Source organism: Pararge aegeria, chromosome 6 (assembly GCF_905163445.1).
Source record: "Pararge aegeria chromosome 6, ilParAegt1.1, whole genome shotgun sequence".
Classification (NCBI taxonomy): Eukaryota; Metazoa; Arthropoda; class Insecta; order Lepidoptera; family Nymphalidae; genus Pararge; species Pararge aegeria.
In genome coordinates, this window is record NC_053185.1 from 17,781,959 (window position 1) to 17,794,196 (window position 12,238).

At 35.7% G+C, this 12,238-nt stretch overlaps 1 protein-coding gene across 1 annotated transcript in view; it reads right to left on the reverse strand.

Annotated features, from left to right (window-relative positions):
- Positions 1 to 12,238, reverse strand: part of LOC120624256 — a 524,392-nt gene that overhangs the window by 222,097 nt on the left and 290,057 nt on the right. Inside the window, exon 4 of the mRNA XM_039890704.1 lies at positions 9,756 to 9,892. Coding sequence (XP_039746638.1) covers positions 9,756 to 9,892 — 137 coding nt within the window. The remainder of the gene's footprint in view (positions 1 to 9,755; positions 9,893 to 12,238) is intronic.

Genomic DNA, 12,238 nt, shown 5'->3' on the forward strand with positions numbered 1-12,238 from the left:
GGTTTTTCCATACTCCCTAACAGATTAACAGGTTAACCCGCTACTTAGACAACATTCATCACTTACTACCTGGTGAGATTGCAGACATAAAAATGTTTAACCTATTGGGAATTTATTAAGAGAAATAATTCAATACTGAACAATATTAAACTCAGGCATAGTTCTACGCTTAAGGCCGCTAGATGTCGCCGGAAAGTTTGTTTACACCGTGAGTTTTTTTAATTATAAACTTTATCACTTGTTTCAAAGATAAAAACCGCAAAGTGGTGCATAACAAATTATAAGGGTGTAGTGATTTTCTTTACCACTAGGAGGGATTAAATTCCGTCACCCTTCTTTTAAAGTTGCAGGGGTGAACAGGGATATCGGGTGTCTTATTATTTTTAAAGGTAACACCAGCTAAAACGTAGAACGCAAAATGGGGTAAACAATAATCAAAATTATATTCTGATTCTGATACATGATTATGGATGTATCTAAAGGTATCATGTTATAATATATTTAGTGATTTAGTGCTGTGAAAAAATAGACATAGTCTGTCCGTATAATCTATTGATTAGCTATTATGTACTGAAGAAAAGCGTTTACCTTAGAGGGTACCTATTTGTGCGTACAGAGGTTATGACCGTCATCAAGAAGACAGACGGTATTAAGTAAAAAGTATTTATTTAGTTAGGTCTGCATAGGATAAAACAAAGTTCCTTTCGGCGTATTTTAATGTGATTAACTTTGGATTTTAATGTGATTTTCAGCATCATTTTTCTTACAGTTTACGTGTATCAGAAAACATACTGAAGTTTTTTTTAAGAGAAAATAAAAAAATCATAATATTTATTTTCTTCTTTTATTAAAGGTGAAAAATGGATTTAAGATATTCCCATGTGAAGCCAGGGCGGGTCGCTAGTATTATATATACAATAGTCCGTTGTCCGTTATATATACAAACGTCCGTTTGTCCTCTGACTACGATGCAACAGAGCAGAGTTGAGGTGGTTTTTGTAACAGAAATATTATATGGCCCCGAGAACTACATAGGTTAATTTTTATCACGGAAAGTACTCGTTGCGTAACATTTATTACCCCTCCGAATCTCTTAAATTTGAAAACATATTTTTTACGTTATTAGCATTTAGAGTTTGTTTTCATATCAATTGCTGTTGTGTCTGTGGTCAATAATAATATTGTTATTATCTATTATTATCATTATTATTACTCTGTGGTAGTTCTGTGGTAAACATTAATCATTAATTATCCCGATGCATTTACTTGATATGATGCACATTATTAATTTCAAGTACACTGAACTAAATTAAATTATCTTACATGGTATGTGATAATGCATTTGCTATTACAACATATCCATATCATTCCACTTTCAGCCCTATCCCTTAAGTCATAGAGTTACATTTACATAACGTTTTTCACTGAGGTTCTTTTATATGCGATGGAGATTATAAACTCAATTTTTTTGAAGACAAGGTTGGAATTAGAACGACGGTTTCAAATATGTTTTGGTCTGTTTTTAGCATCGGCCGTTTATTATTTATAAGTTTTACGATGAAGAGGGGTACCCTGTAAATAGAATTGGTGGATTAGGTCGAAATGGAAAGTTCATGGTTAAAATGTCTTTTTGTCCAACTTTCCGGAAAAGATGGAGTAGAATTAAGGAACCTCAGATCTTCATTCGATGTATGGTACATTTTTTTAAGCAAGTGTGTAAATAAGTACTTATGTTTTTAACCCCCGAAGCGAAATCGACAGCGTGTTGTAAGTTTCACGTGTGTGTGTGTGTGTGTGTGTTTGTCGGCATTTCCGAACGAATGAACCGGTTTTTATTGTTTTTTTTTGTTTGTTATTTTGGATTACTCTGTTACTGTTACAGCTAAGTGAATATCAGGGGTTTTTTGTACAAAGTTTCTATGCTTCGCTTATACCTTATAATAAACGTGGCATAACGTCGTAATAGTTACGCAGTGTTTTTCACTATCTGACATTTGAATGGCGTGGTCAGTTGAAACGTGAGTAGTGGCATAAGTATTCCGACGTTATGCCACGTTTGTTAATAACGCACATAATATGGTTTTCCAATTCCTATATAAGAAATTGCAACTATATCTGTTTATTGCAATTCAAGAAATGAGCTTCGCTATAAGCATTTCTGAAACATTTTCGTCGCCATTAATTTTACCAATAATACTAAACATTAATGGCGACGAAAATGTTTGATTGAGGTATAACTCAAACGGAGAGCGGTGACAGCGCATAGGGTAGAAGCTCGACTTCTCTTTCGGAGGGCCGAGTTCGAGCACGCATCTCTAACTTTTCTAAGTTTTAAGTAATTAAAATATCACTTGCTTCAACGGTAAAGGAAAATATCGTCAGGAAACCTGCATACCTGAGAGTTCTACATAATGTTCTCAAAGGTATGCGTAGTCCTCAAATACGCACTGGGCCAACGCGGTGGACTAGGGCACCCCCTTTACACCTTCTCAATGTTGTGTTTTATCTTTGAAACAAAGATTATGAAAGCCAACGATGGCAGCCTGGAGTGGATTGCCACTACTCGTGAGATTTAAATTTGAATTGAATAGAAAACAAAAGCTATCGCAAAATCAACATACCCCCGTGTAAAACAGAGATGTTACTGCTATCAATGTTTTTTAAACCGCAATAATCGTTTTATTAGTAAATTGTTGATAATATTCTTTCGTAGTGGGCCCGTAATGGGTTGATGTGATGATCCAACACACCTCAATCTGATTTTTGAAACGGGGGATATAAAAGCCAACGATGGCAACCTGGAGTGGGTTGCCATTGGCTCTCATATCCCTCCCCGAGTTCCAGTAAATTCATAAATAAACTAAGCAGTATATCACATTCGCCATCTAACTCCATCATTTTTTATCGCGACGCGCGGCATACAAATAAGGCGCGCTGCGAAATAGCACATCGGGGAATAGAACCCGGTCCTACCGCACGCTACGTGATCGCACTGCAAATTGAGCGTTTACGTTGCATCTTGTTAGTTCGCTTTTTTGTTTTAAATTAATACTTTTATAAACGGTTGAATTGCTCTGATGGTCTATTGTCATGTTAACCTGCGGATTTCGGGTCAATATCCCTACTAATATTATAATCCCTATCCCTATCCTCCCTACTTAATATTATAAATGTCAATGTAAGTTTGTTTGTTACGCTTTCACGGCAAAACTACTTAACCGATCCTCATGAAACTTTGTACACATATTCTGGAAAGTGTTAGAAGTAATATAGGATACTTTTATCCCGACATTAAGCTCGGTTCCTTTCGGAGAAGGGATAAGTGTTTGACGATTTTACACCATAACTTTGACAAATTATAACCGATTTAAATAATTATTTTTGTACTATAAAGGTTAATAATAATAATAATACGCAGCGGACAAAAGCAAAACCCTCATTTAAAGCTTAGCGATACTGAATGCTTTAATTTTTTTAGATCTACAACTAAAATTAACCACGTCAAAAAACTAAATCACACGCAGACTAAGTCACGGGCAACAGCTAGTTGTTATATAAATAATTATAATAGTTGGATAGAAGCAGGCGTTACTTTGCGGAATTCTATGTTATACAAAGAGAGTTAAGCTTAATTTGCTATACTCCGCGATAAGCAGGAGAATCTGCACTCCAAACAGATCATTGGCAATGTACTATCTCAGATGATGTTGGACTTTACAATGAATAATTGTTAAGTCAACATCTATCTATGTTTGTTTGTTTACTTTTCGCCCTAAATAATCAACTAATCGACTTGATTTTGTTTTTTTTAAATATGAATATATAGCACGAGCAAGATACGACTTGAATCAACGGGTATACCATTCCCTATAAAACGTGGTTTAAAACAAGGCGACCCAATATCACCAAAAATTTTTATAGCAGTACTAGAGTCAGTTCTAAGTACTTTAAAATGGGGTAATCTAGGTATATACGTCCAAGGAAAGTACTTCAACCATCTCAGATTTGCCGATGACATAGCAGTATTTGCAGAAAGTAGCGCACAAATGCAATACATGATGGATTCATTGAGCCAGGCAAGTAGAGAGGCAGGTTTGGAAATAAACTTTAATAAATCAAAATTAATGACTAACCACACAGAAACCCCAATAATTATAGAAAATACTTATATAGAATATGTCCAGAAATACACATATTTAGGAAAGCAAATATCTTTCGCAAGAAACAACAACGAAGAAGAAATAAAAAGAAGAATTAGATTTGCATGGAACAAATTCTGGAGCATGAAAGAGGTTTTAAAAAGCAAAATGCCTATGAAATTTAAAAGTAAGATTATGAACTCGTGCATACTACCTACGCTGACATATGGCTGTCAAACCTGGAAATTTACGGACAAAGTAAGAAATATGATAATAAGGTGTCAAAGAGCAATGGAACGAAGTATTATGAACGTCAGAAGAATCCATAAAATTCGACATTCTCTGATCAGACAACAAACCAAAATAACCGATGCCCTCGCCTATACTCTAAAAGCAAAATGGAAGTGGGCTGGTCATGTGGCTAGACTAACCGACAATAGATGGACCCTCAGGTTAACGAAATGGCCAGGCCCATCAGGTAACCGTGCTAGAGGTAGACCGCACTATCGGTGGGAGGACGACATCAAAAACGTGGCTGGACCAAACTGGATGCTGAAAGCAAAAAACAGGCAGCTCTGGCTGTCTCTGGAGGAGGCCTTGACCTTGAAAAAGGGTTCTTCATAACGGAGTTTTTTTTTTTTTATTGAATTATTATAACTATTATTATATACCGGTTTTATAACGGTTTATTTATTTTCACTTTATATACTAAAAATTAAAGATAGTGAATATGAAACTATGTATATGTATGAAGAAATAAAAGGCTTTTTTATTTTTTATTTATTTTATAAATATGAATCTTAGAATACCCTACACCTCCGACTAGCCGTCTGTAGATACTGCCCTTGACTGCAATCCCAACTCGTAGTAAGTGATAATGCAGTCTAAGATGGAAGCGGGCTAGCCTGCTAGGAAGGATGGTAAAACCCTAATCGGTAGTATGACTACTCGTAGAATGAAACTTTGAATTGAATAGAAAACAAAAGCTATCGCAAAATCAACATACCCCCTACATTTATGTCCTACTAAAAGCTTACAGCAGATACAAAGGCGTGTAAAAACAGAGATGTTACTGCTATCAATGTTTTTTGGACCGCAATAATCGTTTTATCTCGCCCGGGGAGATATTTTGACGGATTGAATTTGTTTTCCTCCTGTGACCGTCGCAGGTGTGCCAGTTCACAGAGTGAGTGACACTAAGCCCATTTTGATTGGCGGTCATGGTTCACGGAACGATATGCAATAAATTCATTTCTGTACCTAATAATATACCTATGGGCCTCATAAGAAGGCTCAGAGTCACTCAGCGAGCGATGGAAAGAGCTATGTTAGGAGTATCTCTACTTGATCAAATCAGAAATGAGGAGATCTGTAGAAGAACTAAAGTTACCGACCCAGCTCAACGAGTCGCGACGCTGTAGTGGCAATGGGCAGGGTACATAGCTCGGAGAACCGATGGACGTTGGGGTTCCAAGGTGTTGGAGTGATCACCCCGCACCGGTAAACGCAGCGTTGGTCGACCCCCAACCAGGTGGACAGACGACATAAAGCGAGTCGCGAGGAGCCGCTGGATACAAGCGGACAAGAATTGTGGAGTTTTGAAAGCCATACAAAAGACCTGTGCCCAAAAGTGGACGTCAATCGGTATAACGGAGAAAAAAAAATTTACTGTCGCTGACTCAGATGTAAAATAGTATATTTATTTATTTACTCACTCTATTGCACAACCAAAAAAAACCGGTTTACAAAAGGCGGACATAATGCTAAAGCATTTTCTACCAGCCAACCTTCGGACGTGCGAGAAAAACGAGTAAGGGTTTAAAAACTATAGAAAGTAAAAAAATATATATATACATTATATACACGTAAAATATATTAATATATTTTTATTAATAAATACAATTTTATAGCCATACGTGTACATGTAAGATGGAGTAAAATAATAAAAAAGAATAGTTTCGTAATAGTTATATCGCTCTTATTACTATAAAATTAGAGAATAATTATCTATAAATGGATGTAGCATTATATGGTATACACACATTACAATGTAGTCGAGAACAATGGCGTGACAGCTTCAGAGAACGTCATGCCATTTGCCGTGACGGCATATGGGTCGACTTTACTGTCCAGGGGTACGAATAGCAGTTTCATATCATTTAATCATTCACGTGTTGAGATAAACAGAACACAAAAGATAACTTAACTATATTCCTTCGGGAAATTTTTTCTAGATCATAACAAGTTATTCATTAGTTGTCTGGAAGAGAACGCTATTTAGAGATAAGGCCACTTTATGTAAAAAAAACGATTTTTCTGTGTTTTGCATGTGCTACAAAAATTGTATTTATTCATTCATCCATACTTTGACATTATCTTTATGCATCACCAATTGTTTTCAGCGCACGCTAAATTATGAATTTTATAGGCAAAATTATACTACTTTGGTTACATTATTGCATTTTATTGAGGATTTCAAATTCTTTTGATAATTAATTATAGTCTATGTTACTTCGTGTTAGCTTAATTTTGACGAAGTAATGGTTAAAATCGGTCCTGCACTTTCGAAGGCTATTCGGTACAAGAAACAGACAGACAAACAAAAAAACTATCCTCTTTATATTAATATAGATTTCGAATCGCGTGAAGCTGAATCTGGAATGATCACCTCATACCATCAGTGGCGTGCAAAGAAGGTATGCACAGGGTAAGCAGATGATATAAAATGAAGAAAATTTCTAGTACGAGTTATAAAAAACTTAAGGATAGGCATTGTAAGAGTTAATATAAGCCTACCCTTAAGTTGTTTATAACTCGTACTGGAGATTTTCTTCATTTTATATCATCCGGATACCCTGTGCATACCCTCTATGCACACCACTTCCTACTACACCTTTATCAAATAGAAACAGATCTTCCAAAGTCGCGCTATGCAATAAGAAGCATCGCTTTTAAATCGCTTTGATTGTTCTCATGTATATTATGTACACCCATTTATTACACGTCAAGCATTAATAATATACCTCGCGTTAATGTATCGATAAAGCGCGATATCGATACGTGATCAGAATAACCGAGTGTGTTCAGTTTAATTTAATACCCCGTAAAATCGAGTTACAATCGGTTTAAATGGCGCGTAATTGCGTTATCGAAGGTTTTGGTCTCTTATCTTCGCTTGGTAATTTTTTATTTTTTTTAATATTGTGTGTCAACTGTTTTTTGCTGATTTGACTTATATCGCAGATTTTATTTCCGATAGCAAAAAATCATCACAAAATAGTTCTTAAAAATTAAATGATAAATTATGGTTACAAACTCAAGAATTATCGTAAAGTTATATTATTATATAAGGCTGCAAAACAAAAATTGAAACCTCTTTAATCAGGCCGTAAAGTATTGAGGCGTTGTTTATTTTTTTCTTTAATCTTTCCCATAGGCAAAAGGCAAAGTTATATGATATGTTTTTTAATAACGCATATTATGTTAATGTAATTTTTTTTAGAGTTTACGTAAAATTAAGCGCATAACTTAACTTAATTATATTACTTACTCTTTCTGAATTCATAATCAGAAAGTTTAAAATCGAATTTGGAATCGCATCCGACTGTCTGCCGTGGAATATCAGAGCAATTTCTCAGTACGGTAATTAACGAAGTTTGGTTCCATTTTCAAATTTACGGTGCCGGTAATCAGCCTGGTGTCATTGGATAGCGATAAGCGTTCTTCCGATTGGTCGATGGGCCGTAACTGTTCGAAATTCGAACTTTGGGATTTACGGTTCGGGGACCGTTATGCATTTGACCCAATTTGCTGGGGCCCTTGGTGCGCGGAAATTGAATTTTTTCGCCTATTTTCACATCTATTTAGTTAAGTGATTCTTTATTAGGAGAATATAATCTTATACGAAGTAACGTCGACCCAGACCACTTTATTTATTGGCGCAGAACATGTTTGCTAATGTATAAAAACTTTTGTTATATATTTCTAAGCATCTTTAAACCTTCGAAACAAACAAACAAACAAACACATTTTCGCATTTATAATACATTATAAATATTGAAAGTATATATTTTATACTACAGAAAAGAGCTGTACGATTGATATATAAACTTTGAGCACGCAAACTGCTTAGAAAAAATTAAGAAATAGGTATACTCATAGTGGCGCAATTTTGTATGATAATAATATTAATCATTGTGAGAGAAAATATTACTATAAACCGACATAAATTAGTGATATCTGCATAGATTCCGCGAAAGGTGTAGAACTCCTTTAACCTGGTCTGCCTGGTGACGTGCCGCTAAGCTATTTAGCATTCCAGTACGATATAGCGTAGAAACCGATGAGGGGGGTTTAATATAACTGCCATACTCCCAACAGGTTAGCCCGCTACAATCTTAGACTGCACGAGGTGAGATTTTTTATTTTATTTTTATTATGAAAACTAAGAGTAATTTGCTATACTCCGCAAAAGAAGGAGAATCTGTATTGTGTAATTTATAATTTCTTCAATCCTTATACTCCTCACCAAACAGAACTTCGGCAATGTACCCTCTACGCACTCTGGAACCGGGGTATCCTCAGGAGATGTTGACTTTGCAATGACTTTTAAGTGTAAAGTCATTGTAAATGGCTGGATGCTTCAGATCTGCTCCACCATACAGATTCTCCTTCTTTTGCGGAGTATAAGCAAATCAAGCTTAATTTTCATAATAATATATCATGGAATTCCGCAAAGCAACGCCTGCTTCTATCCATCATTTATTTTTTATTTATACACTGCAAAAAGTAAAAGACAAGACCTTATCGCGCAACAGCGATCTAGGCAACCTCCAGGCAGAGATTGCAGTTGAGGGCTAACTTGTAGTTGAATGAAAAAAAACGTGAGCCATCACGGGACGCGTGGCAGATGTGAAATATCGAAATTGTTTTCTGTAAGTTATTGCATATTATGCAATATTGCAAGTATATTGATAAGTACTTTTAGTGATAAGGACACTTTTGCGCCCTAGCACTAAGTACTGTTACTGTTTTCCTTGTGTTTTTCCTAATGTGCAATAAAGTTTTTCTATTCTATTCTTATGAAAAGATAAAGCATTACAAAGGAGAATGCCGGATGTAGTATAGCATTTGGTTTCACATAGTACTTATAAGGTGCCTTCTAGGAATTTATCTCATTTTGAAGGGTTTAATAATTACAATACATATAATAGATACAACATGCGATTATTGTATCTACCTATTGATGGTACTGTTCACAATATATAAAAACCACTAATCTATTTCATTAAAAGATTTTTTAACCGTCGAAGTTAGGACATGGGATTTGAGAGGTTTTTTTTATAAAAATAAAAACTTATTTTTTGATGAGGCACCAAACGAAACCGTGTTCCGGCATTCTCCTTTGTTCCACAAATTAAAAAAAATACAACCAAATGGTTATCCACTCATTTAAGTAAGTCGGTTCATAATGACTGACTTTTCATTGTTACATACGAAATTCAATAATTCAATTATATAGCGTGGCGATGCGTCGCCACGGCCTGTGTCGCCACGCCAACAATCAGGTTTACCCTCCGCGTATAGATGTTTCACATTAAAAAGAAGGAAGCTTACCTGGCAATCTCTCGCTGTGCAGCGTGCAGCTTGCCGGCGAGCCTCGCAGCGTCGGCCTCGGCAGCGCGAGCCCGCGCCTCCCAGTCGCCGCGCGCGCGACGCTCGCGCTCCGCATCGTTGCGCGCCGCACCCTCGCGCTGCAACCAAGAGACATTTCTCACTAACAGCACGCCAAATTGTATACGTTGTTTTGTTATACCTTTCTTTTTGGAGTTTACTCATTAAGAATCGATTTTCATATATAAGGCGCCCGGTATGAGAAAAATGTGAGGAGTTATAATCTACTAATGAATGACCTCGTTATGTTTTCGCGCAAACATGCAACGTCGCTTTCGTTTAATTAACTTATTTTTCCTATTTAAGTTACCAAGGAAACCGAATAATATCTAGATAAAGAAACAAGCACATAAATGTATAGGACAGAGTGAGATAGAAAACATATTTTTTTTTTTACCTATTCTAGTTATCATGGAAACTAAATAATAAACATTACATTTATCCTAATAGTTCTGATACTCTACATCCACCTCAATCTCTCGTAGGCTACTTTTAAGAAGTAACACTTCCGCCGTGTGTGAATAAATTGCACAGGATTTTTAATTTACCGTTTCATATAGGTAGTATTAATCTTTATTCACCTAAATAAACTTTTTTTTGTGTATGTTTCGACAATCGTACTTAAGGAGTAAACTCCAGTCGTGCGTCGGAGCTAACACACACTTTTTTTTTCTATGTACTTTTTGAGGTGTGCAATCTTAATATATATAAATCTCCTGTCACGATGTTTGTCCGCGATGGACTCCTAAACTACTTAACCGATTTTAAATTAAATTGGCACACCGTGAGCAGTCTGGTCCAACTTAAGAGATAGGATAGCTTAGATCTTTAATTATAGTCGCAATTTTAATTTAATGCAAATTATTTGTCTATAATTCATTCACAGTCACATGTTATATATATATAGATATATATACTACTATACTCATTTAAGGCTTAGCGATACTGAATACTTTAAAAACAAAATCAAACGCAGACGAAGTCGCGGGCAACAGCTAGTAAAAGTATATTTATTCATTCATTTATTGACGTCTAGCATAGACAGGAGACAATTATCTCCACGGGGAAAGGATTAATGTGTATCTAAGGATGTATCTTCTCCCACAGCTTTTTCAACTCTCAGAGCATTTTGTTTATTTATTTAATTAATTAGCTTTTTTCCAAAAAAACAAATATGTAAAAACTTCACAATTTATTTAGATGTATAATATTTTTAGGTTATAGTTATTAGGTAGGTACATTCACATCGCAAAATACCTATGTGCAATTAAATAAATAAATATAATCAAATAAATAAGTTTTGTGAAGCGTGGATTCGATTCCCACAGCCGGAAAATGTTTCTGTGATGAACATGAATGTTTTTCAGTGTGCGGGTGTTTATCTGTATTTTATAAGTATTTATGTATATTATTCATAAAATTATTCATCAGTCATCTTAGTACCCTTAACACAAGTTACTCTTAGTTTGGGGCTAGATGGCTATGTGTGTATTGTCGTAGTATATTTATTTATTGATTTATAGTACCACTGCTACATTTACAACGAATATTCATTATGATGAAAGCCAAATCATATAAAATCAAAGCACACAAATAAACCAGTATCTGAGAATCGCTATGACGTTTCACAATGCCCTGAGACCGACATCTCCGGACCCGCATCCGGGCACCGTCGTATTTTATCATTTTATCGGCGGATCCGATAAAAATCCAATTTCGCCACGTCGCGTCGCCCACTTGTGACGTCACACGTGACACCAACTGCCGACGACGTCACGATTTGATGGTCGCATCCGAACAAGACTTTTTGTATTGGTACTCCCCTGAATATACAACCGTTAAATTGCATACGTAGATTTTGATTCCCAAATAGGAAGATAGTAATTTTTTTTCAGCATTATTACATGTCTTCTAATAATTTTGAAAAAAAATGTATGCAGCGCTAGATTTTACTGTGGTTCATTTGGTTCCCTAAAAATAAGATTTGCAATTGCTGTTTGTCCCAGGCCTTTTCGAGCATCTAAACAAAGTCAAAGTCAAAAACATCTTTATTCAATTAGGCCCATAGGTGGCACGGTAGTGAGATGATGGCGATAACCATATTCGTAAACACTTATACCTACCGCCAAACGGTCTGTGCAATTATACGGTAGGAACCATTTGTTTATTTTTATTTAATTGTATATTACCGCATCCATTGACGATCACTAGTTTCTTGTCCTATTTGAACAAGTAACTGGTAATCAAGCATATTCAGCAAGTGGCATTAAAATGCTAAAAAACGCGTATAACTCCTTAAAATTAAAGTTGTGTGGCTGGGGCCGGACTCGACCTTCCTAATAGATGTTTCAATGTCTTACCCACTAGGCCGTAATCGTTGTTTGTATTACATAAATAAAAATATACTACGGCAAAACACACATGGT